This window comes from Mixophyes fleayi, chromosome 8 (assembly GCF_038048845.1).
Source record: "Mixophyes fleayi isolate aMixFle1 chromosome 8, aMixFle1.hap1, whole genome shotgun sequence".
NCBI lineage: Eukaryota > Metazoa > Chordata > Amphibia > Anura > Limnodynastidae > Mixophyes > Mixophyes fleayi.
The window spans coordinates 73445787-73470855 of record NC_134409.1 but is presented as its reverse complement, the minus strand read 5'-3'; the positions used below and the strand labels follow the sequence as shown (position 1 = coordinate 73470855).

Genomic DNA, 25069 nt, shown 5'->3' with positions numbered 1-25069 from the left:
TATGCCCCTGATGTTTTTCCTGGAGAGAAGTGGCTTCTTGGCTGGCTTTCTTGACACCAGGCCATCCTCCAAAAGTCTTCGCTGCACTGTACATGCAGAAGCACTCACACCTGCCTGCTGTCATTCCTGAGCAAGCTCTGCACTGGTGGAGCCCCGATTCGGAATCAATTTTAGGAGACAGTCCTGGCGCTTGTTGGACAATCTTGGGTGCCCTGAAGCCTTCTTCACAATGATTAAACCTCTCTCCTTGAAGTTCTTGATGATCCGATAAATGGTTGATATAGGTGCAATCTTACTAGCAGCAATATCTTTGCCTGTGAAGCCCCTTTTGTGCAAAGCAATGATGACTGCACGTGTTTTCTTGCAGGTAACCATGGTTAACAGAGGAAGAACAATGATTTCAAGCACCACCCTCCTTTTAAAGATTCCAGTCTGTTATTCTAACTCAATCAGCATGACAGATTGATCTCCAGCCTTGTCCTTGTCAACACTCTCACCTGTGTTAACGAGAAAATTGCTGACCTGATGTCAGCTAGTCCTTTTGCGGCAGGGCTGAAATTCAGTGGAAATATTGTTTTTGTGATAAAGTTCATTGTCATGGCAAAAAGGGACATTGAAATTAATTGCAATTCATCTGATCACTCTTCATGACATTCTGGAGTATATGCAAATTGCCATCATAATAACTGAGGCAGTAGACTTTGTGAAAAATAATATTTGTGTCATTCTCAAAACTTTTGGCTATGACTGTAGACTTAGTTTTGAATATGGGCGGACATGCGCACAAGTTTCATGTTCTTTTTAAACACGTAACTTTCATGCAAATTGCATGCAGACTTGAATCAGGACATTATGTTTTACAACTCCTCCAGTCTCACCAGCCTTCATTTGGCTCTGGTACTCACCTCACCTGTTACGATGGCATTGGTTGTGAATTAAAGATGTAAGTCTTCTAACATTTTGCATCAGTGCTTCAAGAACTTCAATTGTTGTTTGAGTAATACTTAGCAAAGATAATATTAAAGTCATTATTTACTTGTGTTCCCTTAGTTTTTTCCAAGTGAAACAGCAACCCATTTATAACAGTAATACATTATCCTGTCTAAGGGATATAGAAAATACCTATTAAAAATATACATTTTCTAATTTTATAGAATACCATCTAATTATTATTTCACTTTTATAAGCATAATAACACTCTATCAACCTTAGAATTTATTTTTGGCAAAACAATATAGCATGTATCATGTACATTAGAAGCAATTAGTCTTTGATATTGTAATTTTATACCTTACTTTAACTTTTATTTGCATTTATTCTTAAATTTGTTACTGTGAAGAATTTATAAAATGATCTAAGTATGTACCAAATATTTTGATAGCTCCCTCCAAATTGTTCTTTTAATTAGTTGTATTTTAGTTGTATATGATCTGTAATCTGTAAAGCATGATGTGTTTTTGTATCCTTACACATAGTAAGCAGTTTACTCAACACAATTTTCCAATAAAGGCACTGAAACAGTTATCGTACTCGACAATCCTTATTAACAATCAGGCATTTATTAGTTTCCAGGATGTCTTCACTTGTAGTTTGGAGGTAAAGTTAACTGCAACAATTATTGACATGCACATTGAGGTGGATCTGTATGAGATCAGAGGTTGATCTGAAAGTTGGTCTAATTTACTTCCATAGCAAATGTTGTAATTTTAGATGTACTCCTGTGACCTCCAATCAGACCTAAGGGAGAAGAAAATGAAGAGCATGCTAAATTGATGAATTAATCTTCTGAGTCAAACAATCCCCCTACTCCAGTTTAAATTACACAATCCTGAGCACCTTCTCTCTGCACAAACACATTTTCTCTTATGAGTGTAATGATATAAAGAATCATTCTTTTGTGCTAGAGATAATTCATTCAAGATATAGATCACCAAATCATTCAGTCCAACAGACAAAATATAAAATTTTCAGTGACAATTTAATTAATTAATTAATTGTTTTTTTTAAAAAAATATTGCTGGCTTGTAACGCTCAAATTTTGGAGCTGGACAAGGACTAAATACTGTGCAGTCTATGAACAATACATAATTTATTGATTGACAGCGGGAATATGTGATGACAGGTATAGGATGCACAGGTGGTGGGACATAAACAGTTAAAGGTCAACAGGCCTTAAGGCATAATTAATAATTTATGTTAGGTATCACCGAAATGCTCCCACACTCCCCCTACAAATTGTATGTATGTCTTTTTTTTATTTTATAGCCACCTTCTCCACTACGAAATAAGACAGAGGTTTCCCTAGAATGATCTAATTAATAAATTAAATTGACTCCTACTTGAGAAAAACATTGTAATTAAATGAAATCATTCAAGTGTCACCTAATGAGATCTAAGTATTGCGGTATATAATATCTGTGATCAGTCCTACCCTGGGGTCTACTTATTTATTTTAATCACTTATATTTTCCTACTTTATCACTATATTTTTATATAAGTTCGCCTAAACCCTTCTGGTCAATAATTATATTTTAATATTACCTAATAAAGTTTTGGTTTTAACTATTATAGTGATTGTTAAGGACTGTAGTGCTTCAGTATTCAACTGCCTTTTTCTTTTTTACATGATAATTATATGTTGAATGAAGCACCCCCTCACAATACAGTAATACTAATATACTAATAATGAAGAAGGTCATAACCTGGTGCAGAGCCAATTTCTCGTTTCTTTTTGTCTTATTTTTAATTTGTTAGCTTAATCTCTCCTTTTATTTTTCTTTCATTTTATATATAAATTGATTTTTATGAAGAATTTTGTGTATATTTGGAATTATGTTTTGTTTTGATTTTTTTTATTTAACATAATTATTTTTTGATAGTTATTTTATCTGTATTATGAATCCCATGTGTACTAGTTTTCACTTTTGATTCTAGAAAGATATTCCTTATGATACAAACTATGGAAAATAAGCATTTCTTTTTATTCTTTATTTCATTAATTTTGATACTTGATCTCCCCTTATGATTGTTTGTGGAGCTTGTCTCTACACTGCCATTATAAGGGAAAGACATAGGATATCAAGGATGTCCCCTTGAAGTCTCCAAATGAAATGTGTTAGGTATTGTGGAAAGTGCATTGTCCAAGGGAAAGAGGGAGGATGCCAATAGGAAGTCTATACAGTCTAAATGTGTCCCACGAGGCAAGCATGTGCCACAAAGTGCAGACCAGGCAATGGACTACTAGCATAAGTTACTCAAAATTGGTTTCCCGTGTGATACATAATGGTATGCAACAGATGATATATTATCAGGACTGACTTTGGACATTGGGATAGGATTGGAAAAGGCCTCCTATGAAGCCATTGGACTGTATATGATGAACTGATTAACATTTTCAAGTTGATTAATTTTTTTACAAAAAAAACTGTTTAATACAATTTTATGATTGTAAGAAATTTATCATAATAAGGAACTCAGGCAATTGAAGCTCTGTATGAATTATACTGAGGACACAGTTTTGCGGCAGGATGTGTTGCATTTAATTTATTTACTATTTACTAAGTTCAAGTTCTGCCTTTATATTTTGTGAGGTTTTCATTTCATACAAAGGTTTTGAGAAGGAATGAATCTGCAACCATAGAAGCCCATCTAAGTTTTACAGTCCCTTGTAATGATTATGACACCTCTGATGTTTTCTTCCACACACTCACAGTTGCATGTATGATGCCATTTACACCCAAAATTATGCATCCTTTTTCACTACAGGTGCTTCGGTGTACATAGGTATATGCCAAAGATGTCATCAATCCTCTATTTAAATAAGTGTAGCCTTTGAACAGTGCCTGAGCAATGGTGTTTTTAATTTAGTTGTCTTACTATTCTACTGAATATCTGTGTACTGACCTTTCTTGTTTGACTACATATGTTTGCTTGAGACTCTGATCCTCCACTTTTTATTGCTTTTTAAACTAGTACTACCTTCCCCTGACCTTGGATTGTATTCTGATAACTGGCCTCAATCCATATACACTATTTTGCTAACTGTCAGTAGCCAAATATTGAGAATATCTTTTGGGTTCCCCTTTCTGAAGTTGGTCACATTCATGCAGGTAACCCTGGTGAAGATTGAGGTTTCCATTAAAAAATGTCACCTGGTTATAGCCACCACCAATCATTAGTGGCATAGTGGGTCTACATCTGGGCTTTTGACATTTGCATTATTACTTATCTGGGTTCCAGAATTTCCCACAGTCCCCCATGTGTCTGAGGTGGTTGGGCATTGCTCTCCTTGTTCCAGCTTTTTCATGTAGGCATTGTGGTGCCAATTGGTGTCACCTCCCCTACCCTTTGTCCCTCATGTCTGCTGTCTAGAGTTTATCTTTGACTCCTGCGTCACCTTCGCTCCTCACATTATCTCTCTCTCCAAATCCTGCCTCTTCTTCCAGAACAAATAGAAAAGTCTGGCCCTTTTATACCATGGAAGATACAAATACTCTTATTCTTCTCTTCCACCACTCTGGCTATACTGGCTCCCCATGTCCTACAGAATTAAGGTTCAACTCCATACCATAACATAGAAGGCCATAAATTACCCCCTTTCTCCCTTTATCTCCAATCTCCTCTCTAAACACATTTCTTCCCACCCTCTCCGGTCTGCCAATGGGCTCTACCATCACTCTTACTCACTGTCCTGTAAATAACTTGCATTACCAAGTTATCTGTGTGTAATCTGTTAATTAGCAGATGCATGGTCTTTGTATAATTAGTTTTAGTCTAAAAATGTATTTTGCAACATATTTTGGATCATTGCTGTCTGTTCATTGTATACTACTGTGAATGTATTATTATTATTATTATTATTATTATTATTATTATTATTATTATTATTGCTAATAACAATAATAGTAATAATAATAATTGTTCTTTTGGCATAATGGGCATAGGTCTTGCCCAACATAGAATCTTGCGTCAATTATTCTGGGACACTGAAGTAGGCAAATTTCCACCAGGGATACCAATTAGTTTATTATCCTGACTACCACAGTCCATGATGTTTAGGAAGTGTATTTTCAGCACAGGGATGTTAATCTACAAATGGGTGAGGGGCACACTGTTTTTTTCATTCTCTCTCACCATAGAAACACCAGCCCTCATAGTCTGTTGTACTACCTGTTGTAGTAGAAACCAGGAGAGGCTGTCTAGTGCTCAGGTTGTTTGAGGATATGCCTGTCCTGTGGAATTAACAGACATTTTCCTGTTCATTTCAAGATTTTTACATTTTGCTGGAAACACCATTCATATGAATGGTAAAGCTTAGAGAATTTTAAAACATTGTTGGTGAATTCACATTTTGTAAATTGTGGATAATTGCTAGAAATCACATGAATTTGAAAGAACACAGTTGTTTAGCAGAGTAGAGTTGGGACAATGTATTCCTGTTTTTATTTTTAGCTATTTCCAGCAATTCCCCTTAAACTACATCCCCAAGACAACAAAAATTATAGATCTCTTGCATATAGTGTAATTAATCAATCGCTTGCACATATGTAGTATGAATAACTTTTTATTCAGTTCTGTAGTAAGTTTATTTTTATTGTGTTTAGTATTAATAAAATTTCATCATGGGAGCAAAGATTATTATTAATTTAGCACTTCCAGAGTCAAGACGGTACAGCATATTACAACAAACATGTATTTTTTATGTTTAAATCCTCTAATACTATGTTATATACACTAGCCGCAAAAGTTTGGCATCACTAAGAAATTTCTTGTTTTTTGACAGAATTGATACTTTTTTTATTAAGGTACCATTTAATTGGACTGAAATTATAGTCAGCCAACTGAAGCGCTGTTTGAATTATGCTGTGGACATAGTTTTGCGGCAGGATATGTTGTGTTTGATTTATTTGCTAAGCCTAAATTCTGCCTATAGATTATGTGAGGTTTTCATTTCATACAATGATTTTGAGAAAGACTGTATAACTTATTGTTTTTATTTAATTTTACTGTTCTATTTATCAAACTTTTTCATTCATCAAATAATTCTCTATTTGCAGCAATTACAGCTTTGCAGACGATTGGCATTTTAACTGTCGGTTTTTTTAAATATTCAGGGGAAATTTGTACCCACATTTTCTGTAGTGCAGGGGTGGTGGTCTGGCGATTGTGACAGCGAGTCCATCAAACACAGTACTCTGGTTACCTGATTCTTGAGTAAATAGTTTTTGCATAGCTTTGAACAGTGGTTCCCAAACTTTCTCAGTTCAAGGCACCCTTAGGGTCTCCATACATTTATCAAGGCACCCCTAAGTCCATATAATTATGTGGTAGTCCCGATTTTTAAGTATTTGGGTCAAAATAACGTAATAATTAATTTGGTCAGGACAGAAATACTTATTAAGTTGTTTTGAAAAACTAATACACATAAATCCAACGAAATTTGTGAAAAAAAAATGATATTTATTTCAAAAGAACAATTTACAGTATTCATTAACAGGATCAAACAAAATAAAACAACAATATGTACAAAAATGTGCTTGGTTATTAAAGAATGTTATAAAAATACCAAACCTATAATTATTTATTAATGGGATGTGTGCGCCTGTTGTGTACTTCACAACTTCTCGAACCTTGGAATCATCTTGGACACTGCCACCCTCATTTCCTCTTCAACATGAATTTTTATTACAGCAACAGCCGAAAAAACAGCTTCACACAGATATGTTGTTGCAAATGGAACTTGGATTCGCTGTGCTTTAGCACTTAGCATCAAATATTCATCTTTAATGGATATCCAAAACTCTTCAAGTCCCATGCTGCTAAATTTTACTTTTATAGACTTGTCACAGGAGAGCTCAATGAGTTTTTCTTCTTCTATAGAAGTGAATTCAGATGGGGCCTTAGTACTGAATGGGTCTTGGATCCATACAAATTTCTCCATATTCTCTGAAAAATATTTTTCAAACCAGTCACTGAGGTTTGTTAGGTGCTGCTCAAAAACTGATTTAAGTTCATGTGTCAAGTAAGCATCATTGGATGTAACAAACTGATGCAACAGGGGGAAACAGTCATTGTAACAATCTTCATTTAATTTTCTTTTCCATAGAAGCAGTTTTTTCCTAAAAGCTGATACCTTCTCAGAAAGTTTAGGAATGTGTGTGTTGCTTCCCTGTGGTGAGAGATTCAATGCATTCAGTTTGTCAAAGAGATCACACAGGTATGCTAATTTGGACAAAAAATCAGTATCCAAGCAATTATTGGCACACTCGTGTACTTCTTCTTACAGATAGGAGTAAATTTCCTGCCGTAATTCAAAGACACAGGAAAATACATTGCCATAGGAAAGCCATCGCGAGCTACAGTAATACAACAAAGATGTGTGCTCAGAGCCCATATCCTCACACAGTTTTTTAAGAAACCTTCCCTTCTAAGGCCGAGTTTTGATGAAGTTTACCACTTTCAACACGCTTTCCATGACTGCGTTCAGTGGAGGACTCAGTTGCTTTGATGCAAGGGTTTCCCTGTGGATAATGCAGTGGGTCCACAGTGCATCAGGAGCTTTGGTTCTTATGAGTGCCTGCAATCCTCCATAACAGCCTGACATAGAGCGACCACCATCAGTACAGACACCAAAGCACTTTGTCCAGTCTAAGTTGTTTTCACTCATAAAAGTGTCAATGATCTGAAACAATTCTTGTGCATTTGTACCTGCAGTGATACTTTTACAAAAGAGAAGGTCTTCCACAATATTGTCACCATCAACAAAGCATGTGTAACAAATCCAATGAGCATCCTTGCTACTGACTGTTGCCTCATTTAGTTGTAGTGCACATTCCTTCCCTTTCATTTTTTCAATCAACTGGTTATTCAGATCTTCAGTCAAATGTTGGATTCTGCAACTCATGGTATTGTTGGATAAAGGTACCTTAGAAAGCAGCTTTCCTGCTGATTCCCCAACCATAGTGGTGACCATATCCACTGCAGCCGGTAAAATCAGTTCTTCTGCGATGGTGTGAGGCTTTTTACACATCGTAACTCTATATGCCACCTTGTAAGATGCTAGCAAAGCATTTCTTGGTATGGATGCTTGTTTAAAAAATTTACCTTTTTGGTTCTTCAATTCTTTTAACTTTCTGGTGAAGTAATTGCATGATTTATTAGCCATGTCAGGGTGATTGGTCTCTAAATGGCGTTTTAGTTTGCTTGGGATCATGCTTTCTGGCGACAATATTTTCAGGCATAATACACACTGTGGCCGCTCTTCCTGGTTGACATCGACAGATGTAAATCCGGAAGTCTAGGTAAGTATCGTTGTATCTGCAATGTTTCCTTTTCTTCACGACTTTGCCACTGGTGTGTGGTTCGCCATCCTTTGCTTCACTAGCACGCTTCTTTCCAATGCTCAAAAATATTTCCATTCTTTGTGCCAGAAAATAATTCTGCCCTGAAGCAATCACCAAAAAATAATTATTATTAGTTCAAATCAAATCCTGTGCAGCTCCTATACGAGAAGTAAAATTGCGAGTTTCCCAGAAGCATCACCACACAAATAGCAGGAACAGTACAGGGTGACACCACAGAATAGTGTTGTCACAGTATTACTGTAAATGTACAAAGTATATCACCTACTGATGGCTCTCCTCCATCTGCAACAGTTACTGGTCAACTAAATTAATGAGCTCCTGGTGATACCTACATAAACGAGCGCCTGGCGATATCTAAATTAATGAGCACCTTGCGATACTTACATTAACGAGCCCTTATCTCACTCAATACAAAAAAAAACAGTGGCCTTATGTGTTAAAATGTATCTCAATCCCAAGCATCTCACTTAAAGTGACAAGTTGTTCATAAAGCACCATAAAAAAATACAGGAATTCTTAGGGAACAAGAATATTTTTGTTTTTTATTCAATGACTTTTGAAACATATTTAAAAAGTTATAAAACATTTCATAAAAAATATGCATATACAATCATATTGTGATGTACATTTATAAGTAGAAGATATAGGTAGTAATAGTTATTGGTAAAGGAAGAAATATTACATGTACAAAAAGGCTGTTTAAATAAATGCAGAATATGTCCATAACACTGTGCCCCTTCATCATCACATGTGCCCCTTTATACTTACAGCATGTACCCCTTCATCATCACATGTGCCCATTTGCCCTTTAAACTTTCAACATATGTCCCTTTATATATAGTCCTCTGTGACCTGTGCCCCTTTATTTATGGTCCTCTGTGATCTGTGCCCATTAATTTATAGACCTGTGCCCCTTTATTTATGATCCGCTGTGATCTGTTCCCATTCATTTATAGCCCTCTGTGACCTGTGCCCATTCATTTATAGCCCTCTGTGGCCTGTGACCCTTTTATAAATAGCCATCTGTGACCTGTGCCCTTTTATAAATAGCCATCTGTGACCTCTGTGCCCCTTTTATAAATAGCCAACTGTGACCCCTGTGTCCCTTTTATAAATAGCCATCTGTTACCTCTGTGCTCCTTTTATAAACAGCCATCTGTGACCTCTGTGCCCCTTTTATAAATAGCTATCTTTGACCTCTGTGCCCCTTTTATAAATAGCCATCTGTGACCTCTGTGCCCCTTTTATAAATAGCCGTCTGTGACCTCAGTTCTCCTTGTTTTGCTCTGCCCCTTTCAACTTCCATTTATCTTTTTACCTTTTACTTGCCCTTCTTTCTTCTGTTCTGTTTTATTCTGTCTTCTTCTGTTCTGTTTTATTCTGTCTTCTGTTGTTTTCTTCTGTCTTCTAATGTTGTTGCTCCTCGCTGCACTGCTCTTCACTGAAAATGTCGGGCGTGATGACGTAACACCCGACATGCAGTGCAACAGAGCAGGGAGGAATTATTTTTTTTTGGGACGGCCAGCGACCAAGTGGGGGGAGAGTGGCAGGCAAAGGGGAGCGCTTGATGCCCCCCCACCTTGCCCACTTCACTCACCGCCTGCCCACGGCACCCCTGTGATCTCGCCGTTTGGGAAATGCTGGCTTAGAAAAATACTTAGGATCGTTATCCTGCTGCATGCTTAAATTTGCACCAATCAAGCATTGACCACTGGGGGTGGCATGACATTAAAATAAAGTGGTAACCTTTTTGGTTCATTATTCCTTGCACTCTGCTTAAATCTCCTACCTTAGCAGCACCAAAACAGCCCCATACCACTACTTTTACTCCACTATTCATGACAGAAGTCATCAAGCTCCTGCATCCTTTCATTTGCTCTAGGTCTCACATATATTCTCTTCCCGCCAAATACCTCAAATTTAGACTTGTTGTCACGGGCACTAGGAGTTTTGACCCAGAATTTACCAAATGTAGCTTTACTCACCAGAGGCGCAGAGTCTAACACAGTGGCTGGTCTTCACCAGGAACTCCCGCAAGGAAGTATGGGTTTTAGCGACTTCCACTGTGCAGGTCGCAGCCCTCTGGGGAGTATGGTAAATATGCGGATACAGCTTTACACAATGAGAACACTGACCTCCTTGAGCTGGATTGGAGAAGGAATGCCAGAAGATATATAGTCTCTGAGTAGTAGAAACAGTGATGACACAGTGAGTATGATGACCAGCAGTAATTGGAAATGAGAAGTTCCGAAGGGCCTAGCATGCAGTTAAACTTGAAACAGACAGATGCTTGACAACTGAAGGAAAGTCTATACGAGCAGCCAATAATACAGTGTAGTAGAGAAGTCAGCGACTAGCAGCTATCACTACAGATGCACAGTAGAAACTTAGTCCCGATAATAGATAACATACAATGTAGCTTGGAGTGGACTGCGGCTGACAGGTATTACCACTGGCATGGAGTAGAGACTTGTCCAGGAGCAGGTAGAATACAAAGTAGCGTGGATCGGTCTGCGGCTGACAGGTATTACCACTGACGTGGAGTAGAGACTTGTCCAGGTGCAGGTAAGATACGAGGTAGCATGGAGCCATCTGCGGCTGACAGGTATTACCACTGGCGTGGAGTAGAGACTTGTCCAGATGCAGGTAAGATACGAGGTAGCATGAAGCGGTCTGCGGCTGACAGGTATTACCACTGGCGTGGAGTAGAGACTTGTCCAGGTGCAGGTAAGATTCGAGGTAGCATGGAGTGGTCTGCAGCTGACAGGTATTACCACTGGCGTGGAGTAGAGACTTGTCCAGGTGCAGGTGAGATACGAGGTAGCATGGAGCGGTCTGCGGCTGACAGGTATTACCACTGGCGTGGAGTAGAGATTTGTCCAGGTGCAGATAAGAGACGAGGTAGCATGGAGCGGTCTGCGGCTGACAGGTATTGCCACTGGCGTGGAGTAGAGACTTGTCCAGGTGCAGGCAAGATACGAGGTAGCATGGAGCGGTCTGCAGCTGACAGGTATTACCACTAGCGTGGAGTAGAGACTTGTCCAGGTGCAGGCAAGATACGAGGTAGCATGGAGCGGTCTGCGGCTGACAGGTATTACCACTGGCGTGGAGTAGAGACTTATCCAGGTGCAGATAAGAGACGAGATAGCATGGAGCGGTCTGCGGCTGACGGGTATTGCCACTGGCGTGGAGTAGAGACTTGTTCAAGTGCAGGCAAGATACGAGGTAGCATGTAGCGGTCTGCGGCTGACAGGTACCATAAACAGGAACAGGGAACTCCTTGGTACCTCAGCAGAATGAGGACCAAGAACAGGCAAAGGTAGTAGGACCGCAGGTGTCTTAAATAGTGAGCAGTAATTAATCATCCAATGAGGAGAGAAACAAGGTTTTAACAGTCTGTAGGTCTGCACATGCGCAGACTCCTGGTCAAGATGGCAGGCGGCCGCGGCGCAAGACAGGCGCCGGCAAGACAGAGAGCTAGGTCCTGAGCCAGAGGAACCAACAGTCCGGTAAGTGACACTTATCCATTCATAATACTCTTTTCAGACATCCACCGTCCAATGTCTGTGTTCTTTTGCCCATTTTAATCTTTGTTTTTCTATTTTCCACTTTTAAATATGGCTTTCTGTTTGTAACTCTGCCTATAAGGCCAGCATCCTGGAGTTGTCTTTTTTATAGCGGCAGATGACACTGGTATTTGGCTTGTGCTATTTATAGAAACCGTCAACTCAGGACCTGTAAGGCGTCTGTTTCTCAAACTGCAGATTCTGATGTACTAATCTTTTTGTGCAGTTGTGCATCTGGGCATTTCACTTTTTTTCTATCCTAGTTAGATCTAGTTTGGCATTTTTTATCATAACAATAGTGAACATCGTTTGTAGGAGGGCTTCAGTTTACTGGCAATCTGATGTATGGAATAGCCTAAATTTCACAAAACAACAATAAACTGATGTGTTCTTGAGAAATCTGTTTTGTTTTGCCCATTATTGAACCCAGAATTAGGACATTGGAGTAATAGCTGCTTAAAATGTGGATTTTCAGACATGTGTGAACAATAATATATAAATCAATCATTTCAAGCGGTAATTGTCATTTGCATCGTTATTAATGCCTTAACTATATTTTTTAAATAATTTAATGGTACCTTGATTAAAAAAAAAATATCCATTGTTTCAAAAACCATAACATTTCTTAGTAATTACAAAATTTTGTACACTAGTGTACAACTCAAGAAATATATTAGAGTATATTCGTAATTTTATTGGGTCATGTGTTTCATATATTTCTTTACACCACCTTTATTCTTAATCAAAACTTTGCAATTAAAAATTAATAAATTAAAAATAAACATGGATTGTGAATAAATTGAGTGTACATTTTAAAAAAATAATTCATTAAAGTTTATATCATTATTAAATATTATCATGTTGTGGATTTGAGTGCTTCATTTTAAAGATTGTAATCTTTTAGTATAAGTAATCTTATTGAATTTCCAGACTGCCTTTCTTTTAGACAAATAACGAGATATGGTGCTTTGCAAATTTAAGACAGTCCCTGCAGTGCAGTAACGAGGGTGGTGCGGGCGGTGCCGTCGCCCAGGGCGCAGGGCCAAGGGGGCCCAGCAGCCGTCCGCTACCTGCCTCCATACCTGCCTCCAAGAGAGAGAGAGAGACATTCACATTCACTTACAAGACTTTGAAGCTTCAACCCTTAAGATCCGCAATGGAATGCATGTGCGTTCCACTGACAGGAAGTTCGGCATTTGGAACGTAAATGCCGAACTTTCTGTCAGTGGAACGCACATGCGTTCCACTGCGGGACTTCAGGGTTGAAGCTTCAAAGTTCTTGTAAGTGAATATCTCTCTCTCTCTCTCCCCAGCCCCCCCAATGAAACATATCACAATATATTAAACTCACTTAAACCTACACATATTAACTGCATAAAATATTACAATACCTATCGCTATATATTTTTGAAATATACCACTGTGTGTGTGCATATAACAATTCTTTCACTAAAGTGCTAGCCACACCCACTTTTGAAATGCCACTCCCGCTTAGCTGGGGGGCGCCGGTGCCCTGTCTCGCCCAGGGCACCAACATTTCTAGTTACGGCACTGAGTCCCTGGCATCTCGCAGGCATTGCAACTGTTCAGCTCTGTGAGAGATTTTCTTACCTTCTCATTGTTTAAAGGGCTCAGCGTGTATGTTACCATAAACTTCACATCAACCTTTAAATATAAACCTTTGCATGCCAATAAACACACGGAGACATGAAGTAAGTTATTAAAAAATGGCAGAAATTTTATTATAAGGATTATATTAAACTAAACCTATGGTGGCGGAGAAAGGGCACTGCGGAACAGCTCTCAAGCTGATCACACTAGATCACTTTGGGGACAGGCGCAAACCGCCATAAGTCCGCAAACCACGGGGAACAAATCCCTACACAAATTGCGCTGAGTTGGCGTCAGAGTGACTGCCCCTTTCAAACTCACGCTGCCCTCCCTCACCGAGCCGGACAGGGACCCTCCTCACCGAAGGACCAAAAGGAGTTACTGGTGCATCAAAGGAGGGGCACTGACCTACGACAACTAACTGTGCGCCCACTAATCAGCTGCTGAACGCAGTGCCTTCCTACCCCAACGTTAACACAAAAATACTAAAATAAGGAGTGGGTGGGTGGGATCTCGTGCTGCAAGTGAGGCAGAGCAGGAAGTACAGCTTGCTATATTCAATCAAAGTCCCTCCCACGGAAGCAACCATTGGTCGGTCCACACCCCATGTTAACCCCTTAAGGTAAGTGTTTAGCTTATTACAAACCCTGTCGCCCTTTAAGTGTGTTTATCCTAAAAGCCTCACTTGTCATTATGTCAAAAGAAACTTTTATCTCAAAAACTTTTTTTTTGTGTGTTTTATAGTGCAGTCTGCATTGGCTGTAAGAATATATATGTTGGTATGTATGTATTATAATATATGTATATAATACAATTTCAGGTTTGGTTCCAGAACAGAAGAGCTAAGTTTCGCAGAAACGAAAGAGCAATGTTAGCAAACAAGAACGCTTCACTTCTCAAATCATATGCTGGAGATTTGACTGCAGTTGAACAACCTATAGTACCACGACCAGCTCCAAGGCCTAATGAGTATCTATCTTGGGGTCCAGCATCCCCTTATAGGTAAGAGTTAATAGTATTGATTATTAATTTTTCTAATTGCAGTGTTAAATATTGCATCAAATACTGATATTATCATCAGGAGACTTAAACAAATTCTATACATAAACAGATATTACAGATTTGTTTACAGTTACAGTCCTCTTTAGATTGTATGCAATGTTGTTTTTGTCTGCAACCCAACACTTTCTGAGAACACCACTGCAGGACTCATCTCATTTTAAAATGAAATTTTCAGCAACATGTAACTTATTCAGTTGACCAGTGGTCGAAGAGGGGGTTTATATAGTGGATTGCCATACCGCCACTTCTCCTACTGCCTTCATTATTATAGGGGGTACTTGGGGTGTAAACACTAGTGAGCCTGGATATGAGGGAGGCCAAGCAGTGCTAAGTAGCCCTCCTCCAAGGAATCTGCTCCCTCCAACACCCGTGCTCTGTGTTCTGCTTTAAAAAAAAGCAGAGCTGAAGCCTCTACTGAGTTGTCACTTGCACGCCACCATATGGGTATGCTCAGAAGAAGCTCCTGTTCTGATGCTAGTATTTACTGATAGTATTATTCAGAAAAGCATAAACTTTATATTAGTTCCTGTTTGGATTTTTTTGAAAGGGATGGTTGTAAAGCAAAGGTATGGGTAGACCTATCTGGCTACCTGATAAGCTTTTATCAGGTAGATGCAATAGGGATTACATTTTTTTTTGGTCAACGTAAGAGAACTAATTACTACTACTTTGTTACTAAAGAGAAATACCTAATCAAGAGGTTTACAAACTGCCAATTAACATTTGTAGTATACCAGATTGAAAGTGGTTGTAGCATTCAATACATTGGGAGCACCAAAAAGAACATTGAATGTAAGGATCTCCGTTTTTGGCAGACACACAGCTCCCCAAGACCTGGATAGGTAAATCAGGACAAAGGCAGTGCTCCAGGGACCAATTGTTCTTTTCCTGTCCGGGCAGAGATCTGGATCTCAACGCCAGCCTGACTTCAGCTATCACTGGGTAGTGAATGCCAGTTTGCTATTCTCTGGAGCTCCTTTTTAAAGCCATAAATGACCTTCTCATTCGTTTCATGACCTGCCTGATTGGTCCTTTTCTGTATTTACTTTTTCATAGGTAAACATACAGACAAAGGGGTAGCAGATGAGCCACTCTTGTTATAATTAAGGATTGCTACTGTTCTGTGGCTATACACCAGAATTTGTTTAAACAGGATAAATCACAATCCAGACACATTACATTTAAAAACACAATGCAGTCCTCTGTAATTAAACATAGAGCTCTACCTATGTTCCTTTTCCCTATCTTAACCCATAAGACCTCCTGATGTGATGTACATTCATACAGGACTGGTGGACAATAATCCTTTTGCCTAGGCTGAAACAATGGTGTAGTCTGCAAGATAAGAAAACCATGCTGGCAGACATTTTGACCACTTGCAAACTATAATATATACAAATTTAAATATGACTGACAAAAATGGGCAACCAGAGGGCTAGAAAAAGTATATGTTTTTATAGTCCACTTGTGAGAAACGAGGTGCAGACTGGTTGAGGTGATATTAATACCTCGTTTCACAACAACTTCACTTAAGCCTGTATTCATTCTTCATCTCATTCATTCATAGAAAAAAAAGTTCTAACATTTTTAAGTTCTAGTGCAGTTCAAAAATAAAAAATACAATAAAATATCACAATTGGCAGTAGGAGTTTCTTTGATGTACTGTTGATTTCCATGTGTAGTTTATGTATTTTTCCAGTGGATTGTACAAGTTACCTTAATCATCTGAATATTTAAATGAAATTACACATGGAAGGTCTTTAGCAAAAATGTGGTTTGCAGCAGTATAAATATTACACAAAGGGCTCAGTGAAGACTGATCAATATTGGAGGTCTAGAAGAAAGGCCATAATATTTGACATGCGCCTTGTAAATAATATTGCCAACAGTAATAGTTTATTTGAAGACATGATTTACTAGCTAAATAAACTCTGGAAGTTACCAAGCCTGAATGTGGCACTTAAAATTACCCCTAGAGTCTGTGTGTGGTAGGTATTTAGAATGTAAACTCCAGTGACGAGTGAGTGATTACATATTCACTGTACAGTGCTACATAAATATATAATAATTATAATCTTATCATCTGCATGTTTGATGATTTATTTTTGCTCCATTGATTGTTGCAGATTTATACCTATTCACATACTAATTACATATATATTTATATCCAAGTATGACTTACTTCAGTGTTTATCTAAGATTTTTGCCAAAAAAACAGGAACATGGCTCCAAAACCACCCCAAAATTAAATGTGGGCAAGAAAACAAACAAATCATGATTGTTATAACAAAAAAATCTAAAAGAATATAGGTGTACTGAGGAAAAAAATTTAATTTTAGTACATACTTTAACTGTAAACTGCTCATGTGTAGAAGTAGATGTAAATTAGAGATGAACAAAGTTTCTGGAGATATAATTGAGTCCCACTTTTAGATCACCAATCCACAGAATACTGTTTGTATAAATGTGCATTTTGTGGAACTTATAGTTTATGAACAAAACTATGATGGTCAAGTCATTCTGCTGTGTGGAGTGGTTGAGGTAGGACTGGGAACACTTATGACCAGATTCCACTGGCAAAAACGTACAACATTTTGCAGCCAAATGCAGAGTCAAACAAACATTTTGCTGAACAGTTTTGGAACTATTGCTCATCTGTATTGTGAATATTGGTCTTTTCTTGCCTCTTTCTGTAGTCTGGGATGCTAAATGAACCTGCTAAAGCATAATCTAGGTGAAGCCTATTAGTTAGGGGTTAATTGCCAGTGCCATCAGCTAGCCTAATCTTTTTTGGTGTTTTAGGAAGAAGTTCCAATGTCAGTTAGTGCCCTTGAATAAATGGACAAGCATAAGTTACAGTAGTTTTCAAAAGATGACATCTGGAATTGTACCCAAGAATAAAATAAAAATAAAATGTAATTACTGAGGTGTGTACTGGTGTTTTTTGGCTTAAAAATGTACTTCGACAGAGCTCATGTCCTGCACATATTATTTGATATAGTATAATCAAAAAAACTAAATAAAGGACTGGTGTTATGGGAATAAAAATAAAATAAAAATTAATTAATTAATAATAATAATAATAATAATAATAGCTTATATTACAAGGGCACTCCTGAGCCCTAGGAGAAATACAAGAGACAATTTTTTTTTTTGTGCTGACCAAACTGAGGGAGGAATATTAATTAATTAATAAAAGGTATACTTATGATATATAAAATGTAAATCAACGCTCAGTTAATATTTTAAAATATAAACATTCAATTCAAAAGTTTTAGCAATAAAATGTAAAGTACATAAATATCTTTCACAGGAAACCAACATATGAACAGATAATCTCACTTAATAAATGGACATTTCACAAATAATATATAAACCCTAATCAGGACCATGTAGAATCCAGAACCTATTGTCCCTCTGACGTGGCTTACATAGCCCCAGTGATAATCCGCCCAAAGTATGGTTAAAATGCCGATTGGCTATTCTGAAAGAATATATCCTCCTAGTCCCGATTACAGGCTCTTAGTAAAATCAAAATTTAGAATGACCAAATGGAAACAATAACAAACTATTGTAATGTTCATGATGTATAAACAGACAGAAATCAACATAGCAGATTATCCATCTGAATATAACATTACAGTACCACTATGGATTGTTTGAAATTGGAATCTTCTCACTTAGGGACCTATTTTTTAAATGTGACTGGATAATTTATAAATAACTATAAATTTATTTAAAGGAAATAGCACAGGGCGCTTATTTATATAATTGAAAATGTACTTATTTTTGATATTGTGTTTATGTTGGTAAAGGAGATATCTTTATTTCTGAGACCAGGGAAAGAATTTTGTTTGTTTTACTTTGCTAGAATAAATGCATTATTTCTGAAGGTCTATATATATCTGATACAATAAGCCTTTGTGATGAAGTCTTTTGTGTATCTTGGAGTAGAGAAATGACTTGTTTGGGATTTGTAACCTTATTTGGAAATGTGTATTCTGCAGCTGTCTTAAGAAAGCACCCATGTTAATCTCATGTTAATTAGACCTTTTTATGTGTGAGGGTCCAGCACCTGAAGGCACAGGAAGGTTAAATAAGACTTGCTACTAGATTCCCTGCCTCTAAAGAAAGATGCAGGCAATCACAGCAAGTTTTAGGATATCACAGATAAGTGTAAATATTGTTTGGGTAAACAAATTGCATCCTGATTCTAAAAATTGCACAGACCTCAGGGGGCTAGCTTACCCTATGAGGCTGTGTTCAAATCTGTATAAAAAGCCCTGTCTTATATTGAAAATTGTTATTCTTGTTTCATCTGACCTGCTTGGTGGTACCTTCAACCAGTGTGAGCAAATTAACATCACTTGCTTCAAAGACCTGCTTGGAAACTTGTCTAACCCTGTGACCTAAAGATTAGACCCAACTCTAATCTATTCCCGGCTGTTCTGAGTTTTGGACCCAGCTTTCCGGTACCACTGCTCTGCCAGCTACTCAGCAGCTCTGGCCAGTGTGACAGGCCAGGGAGAATCCATCCACAGCAACCCTGATCCATTGGACGAGGTCAGGGGTACCAGTCCAGGTACAACAGCAATGGGTACATTAGCAGCATCAGTTACCCAGAAGAAACCCGGTACTGGATGCCAGTAAGGAGTCCAGTGGTGGCAGAATTTGTAAGCCCCTCCTACTGCAGTTAGAGGGCACATTTGGGATAATGAAAGGGAACGGTGGCAAAGTAAGCCCAGCCGGTTCCCAGCAACAAAAGATAGGGTTGCATAGGCGGTCCATCCTGTCACAGTAAGCTTTAAACCATGTAGACTTTTTATTGTAAGAATTTTAACAATTTTAGAGGGTAGAGAGATAGAGATAGAGGGAAAGGTGGGGGGGGGGAGATGAAAAAGGGTGAAGAAAACCTGTGTTTTAGTACAGTGGGATAATAATAAGAGAGGAGTGAGAGATGGAGAGATGGGGAAGGGAGAAGGGGAGAAGGGGCAAGACAGGCATGAGAAAGGGTAGGATGAATGAGTTGAAGATTTAAAGAAAGGGGAGGGGAGGAGAGGTGAATTGTGAGATATGGCAGTTGAAGCTCAAGCACAGATCAAATGCATCATATCAACATTCAATAAACCGTATTATATTTCTAGTCTCAAAGTTTGTGAGTAACGTAACTTAAGACATCGTAAAAGAAAAGTAGGAGAAAGGGAGAAGGGGGAGTAGGGAGGTGAAGGGGAACATGTCACCAAAATCTTTGTTTAGGTGGAGGTATACAATTGGCATATTATAACATAACATTCACAATGTACACTATGTGCACTATATACAATATGTATAAATAAATGCAGAAACAAGGACATTTGTAAATCAAAAAGTAAGAATTGTTTTGATTTACAATTTTCTTTGTTTATGCCTTTATTTATACATGTTTTTGGTTAATCTCAAATTTGGGGTGTGTGACAGTATTATAATAAATGAGTTGCCTTATTTAAGATGAGATAAGGTTAGTTTACTAGTTTGGAATTATCAATTCAATGAATCCTAATAATGTGGAACCACTGCTATATGGCATTTTTTATATATGTTTTTTTATATTTTTTTGTGAATATTTTATGCATATATGTTACACAAAAGGTATTGAGTGTCTGCTATAGTGACTTCTAGAAATATATAAAGACTCTCTCTACCTACTTCTTTGTTATGGATAGTTATAGAAAATATCCCTGCACACCAGTATTGTGACTCCTCTAGATTTGGAGGAATAAAAGGAGCATGCAAGAACCCACTGCCTAAACATGCCAAGCTTCTCATGTTCAGAATCTGTAAGATGTGTTTCTTGTAAATATGTGATATCTGAATTCAGTTTACTGAGATAGGTCAATATCTTCCTCCTCTTAATCGGGAAGTTTATACTGTGGACATTCCAAGAGCATATCTTTAAAGTACCTTGCATCTCTTAAAAAAAGTAATTATCAGGTAGACCATTGCAATGTCAGATTCAAGTCAACAAAATATGTAAATGACGCCCCCCTCCCCCCAAAACAAATCACCATAGCCATCAATATCCTAGACAGCCAAGGCATGTAAGAATAGGAGTCGGGGAGTAAAGAAGGTGGAAGTGAGAACAGAAAGGGAAAAGGGGGAGGAGAAAAGAGAAAGGAAACAGAGAATGAGAATGTAAATATAACTCGAGGCAAGAAGATCAGCCAAATATAACTGTATCTTCCTTGACAAAGGGGAAAGCAGTACTTTCATCATTGATAGCCAAGGGGTTGTGACGGTCTGTGACATACCACAATTTGTAAAGAAAACACTATATAAGTGGAATATTAACATTGAAAACTATAGAAAACTGTAACAAGTGCAACTATGTAAATTCAGTTATAACATAAACACTAGTCTATGTAGTAATCTGCCTTGGGTATAAATTACCCAAAGACATTTGGACAGTTATAACATGAAAACTTTAGTTCAGAGTAAAGTGAAAGAGTTCAAACATTTAAAGATGACCGAGGTTTGTTATCAAGATTGTCCCTAGCTGGACCTAGGCAATGTGCCCTCTCTATCTCGAATCCTTGCAGGTCGTCCGACACATTAAGTAAGGTCGGTAGGGCTGCTGTGAGAAATTGTATTAAAGCTTCACCTTTAAAGGATTCAAAGAGGTCCAACTAGTCAAAGATTATTATGTCTTGATCTGTTTTCAAGGTCATCAATCTTGTTGAGCATCTGTTTCTGGACTTTTTGCAGTGTGGTAACTTCCTGCGTCAGAAGGAAATGTCCTGCATTTGTTCCCCTATATGTTGTTGACTGATCTCACATTGCTTATTGGTAGCAATTTGGTCTGTTAGATCTTTGATGGCATCTGTGAATTTTGATGGATGTGTTTGTAGCAAGGGCTCCATGGTTTCCCATATCACCTTGACAACAGCATCATAAGACAAAGGTGTTTCAGAGCTCAGGCTATTCAGGTCAGATGGCGATGGATTAGACAATGGGAGGGTCAAAGCTGGACCAGAGCTGGCTTGATTAGTATTTTTACTTTTCCAGATGTACCCGCGTGAGAATAGCCTTTTTTCTTGTCGGATTTCTCGGATTTCGATCATTGTGGTTTAGTCAAAGAAGATGTACTCATGTATTTATCCATTTTCAGCACCAATAATTTGTGGTTTGTTGCACTAATAGAAGACATTAGATAAGAAGGATTAACCCCACATTTGCCAAAATCAAAGGACAGGTATAAGAACTTGATATACACACTCCTAAAGTAGGCCACAGGTATATATATTGATACAAGTTTAGTAGAGATATTCAGGTATGCTTGTACACAATTGAATAGGATAGATAAAATGACTGAAGAACCATACTCTAAAGCCTGCATTTGGTTCGGAGGTGGAATACAGTCTCAAGACACTGTCCCTGTTAAATTTTGCACCCTGACCTCTCTTCCCCAGCGATTGATGTTATGCTGCCACCGGAGGTAACGTGTGGGTCAGCAGTATATGGAGCCACAGGGCTAGTGACTGTTCTAATGTATAGTGAGGTAGTGTACTTGCCCACAGGGCTATTGACTGCTCTAATATATAGTGAGGTAGTGTACTTGCCTGATAGAGTGGTGGTGGATCCTGGGATTGACAGTGTCCGGAGAGTGCTGGGGTATCAGGCTTCACAGGTCTGGTAGCGGCGTAGGGTGAGGTGGTGACGGGTAGGATGCCAAATTGATGTCATGTCTGAATCTATCTGCTTGGTAACAGGGTAATGACTGTACTTATTCTGTAAAAAACTTATTTTCCCAATAGGAGACCTCCGTAGTGCTCGCAAACGGGAGGATTGAGCCTCAGGTAGTAGCTCGAGGGGTCAGCGTTCTGAACAAGCTGTTTGCAAGTGGTGCGTGTCGGTAAACAACCAGTTGTCAGCTCAGAATAGCTCATGGTAGAGAGAACTAGCACCAAGTCAGTCCTTTCATATTAACTGCTAAGCTACTCCCCCAGTTTAGGCATTTTTAAGAAACATTTTTATTTATCAGAAGCCTAATGCAGGAGATTCAGTGTTTGTGGGGCACTTCCAGTGTACCTTATAAATGAAGCCCTCTATGCATATTCATACTTCAGTAACAGATGAAGAGATTTCACAACTTAGCAGGAAAACAGAATGTAGAAGAAAAGTGGTTTGTAAATGCTGGTAAATGTTATCTGTATTTTAAATAACCAGCAATTTAGTTCAGTTTACTTCCTTTGTGGTAATCTGGAGGTGAACGTGTGAATGTTATGCAGAACACAGGATAGATTTACCACCAAGTTACCTCCACTTTCTTCTTTTTCCAATTCTAGAGAATACCAAATTCTATTTACTCTTATCAATTAGATTTAAATACTCTGAATTATTTACAAAGCACAGAACAGCCAAGGAGCAGTGCAAAATCCTCTGTGGTGATGTCATACACAGGTTCATCTAGTTTTTTGTACCAGGATCGACAGTAGATTTAAGTTTACGTAGCATTTATTATAATGAGATAAAGAGGCATTTCTTCGAAATTCACTGGGACTGAAGTGAACTTATGGATAAAGCAATAGGATAAAAATGAGGAATATCTAGTTGTATTCAACTATTTGTATGCTGTGCATATTTCTAGATTTTTTTTATTAGATTACTGTCCTTTTCTTTATTACTGGAATATTGGAAAGCAGCATGTCTAACCTATCTGGACCATTTGAAAGCAATGCTCTATAATATACAAATAATAAATAAACAAGTTAAATGCACTTTTATTTTCCAGTTTGTGCCCAGGAGTGAATGATTTGTCTACAATGATGCGTCAAATTCTATCTATTCTCCCTAATTTCTGAGCTACTATTGTTTATAGTGTTCTTCTGAGCCATGCTAAATGTTTTTCTCATTATATGTTCTTACTCTGTAGCATCTGAAGACATTGGACTGTTAGCAGGTCTGAAAGCAGAGAGTTGGAAAACATTGATTATTGGAATGAGCAAAAATCCCAAATTCTCCAGGCACTGCGGCATGGAGAATACAAAATACCCATTGAGCTTGTGTAGCCTTTTTAATATGCACTACTGCAAATGGCTATTAACATTATTTATCTGTGATTCACAGTGAACTCCAAAAGCCAATTAAAGTTCATTGAATTAAACTGTGAAGAAGAAACACTGGTTTTGTATGATTCCTTATAGAAGTGCAGTTTAATAACATTATATTCTATAGGGTCATCTGGTCTTTCTATGGTGCATTGGGGCTCACTTAGACATAGCTTTATATTAATAGCATTGTATTGGAAGAAGGTGGACTTGAAGATTTTCACTTTTTAGGTTTAGTTCCTCTATTAAGGGACACTAAATGCTAAATAGAAACCGTTTTATTGTTTTTCATATTTCCAAAACAGCCACAATTGCGCAAGGTTTTACAGTGAAGCCCTTCTAGGAAAAAACAGTATGCAGTGCCATAGCAAGGTAATATGGCGCCCAGGAGCAATACAGCATTGCAGATGGCCAAAGACAGTTTTGTGTGCTGAGTTATTATCACACTGATAAGTATAACATAAACAATTTAATTTTTTGGGGGGACTCCTCCCCCTCTACAGTGAAATATACACCGTTTATCACACCGATAAGTGTAAAAAAACAACACAACGTTTCTGGCTGCTCCTCCACCCAGGGTCAAGTGCCCCTTCTACCACTTGCCTCCTTCCTATACCACTGTGCAATTGTATTTTGTCCAACAGTGTTTTTACTGGATAACGATTTAAAGAACCAAGTTCTTAGGACACCACTGTGCAACTGCATCACAAATGCATGTTCTTTTTTTTTATTTCTTGAATCGTTAATGTTTAAAGAAAATACCGTTATTGTTTCCTTCATCAAAAAATAGCATTAAAGGTACCCTTTAATTACCTAAAATAGGAATGTATTTTCATCAACATAAATTATATAAAGGAACATTCTAGCAATAAATTTAACACTGACAGCAGATTTTTTTTGCCTCCTGCGTTTTAGTGGGTGGTCCCAAACTCCGAAAGTGAGAACTTACCTTTTCCAGGATTGGTGAAAAAATGAAACCCAAATTTTGCCACCTTTGGTGAGTATGTGAGCACAATATACTAATACTTTACAATAATCCCTGTAGATGGTTAGTCTCTAAGATATTGAGGTAACAGGACATAGCGTAAAACCTGTGGTACTCGTAAGGTAACACTGTCAGCAAGTTTTAATTTGTAAAAACATATCCATATATTTTGTAATAAACTTAATTTTAAAAACTATATTGGCACAACAAAAAGCAGGTTTATGCACTAACTGCTGTTGAATGACCACCAAACCTGAAATACTACTGGCTTTATTTAAAAAAAACAAGTAGAATAATATTTACTAGTATATATCTAAATGTTTGAAAGACCAATAATTATTAAGGATATTGGAAATAAAATTATGCTTCAAAGAAAAGTATTATCCAACGCAGAGGAAA

At 37.8% G+C, this 25069-nt stretch overlaps 1 protein-coding gene across 2 annotated transcripts in view; it reads left to right on the top strand.

The window, feature by feature from the left end:
• Positions 1 to 25069, top strand: part of PRRX1 (paired related homeobox 1) — a 136636-nt gene that overhangs the window by 94643 nt on the left and 16924 nt on the right. Inside the window, exons 3-4 of one of the 2 annotated variants that reach the window (XM_075184084.1) lie at positions 14361 to 14542; positions 24601 to 24682. In XM_075184084.1, the coding sequence (XP_075040185.1) occupies positions 14361 to 14542; positions 24601 to 24652 (234 nt within the window). In that variant the 3' untranslated portion in view covers positions 24653 to 24682. The remainder of the gene's footprint in view (positions 1 to 14360; positions 14543 to 24600; positions 24683 to 25069) is intronic. The other variant, XM_075184085.1, reaches the window with a different exon arrangement.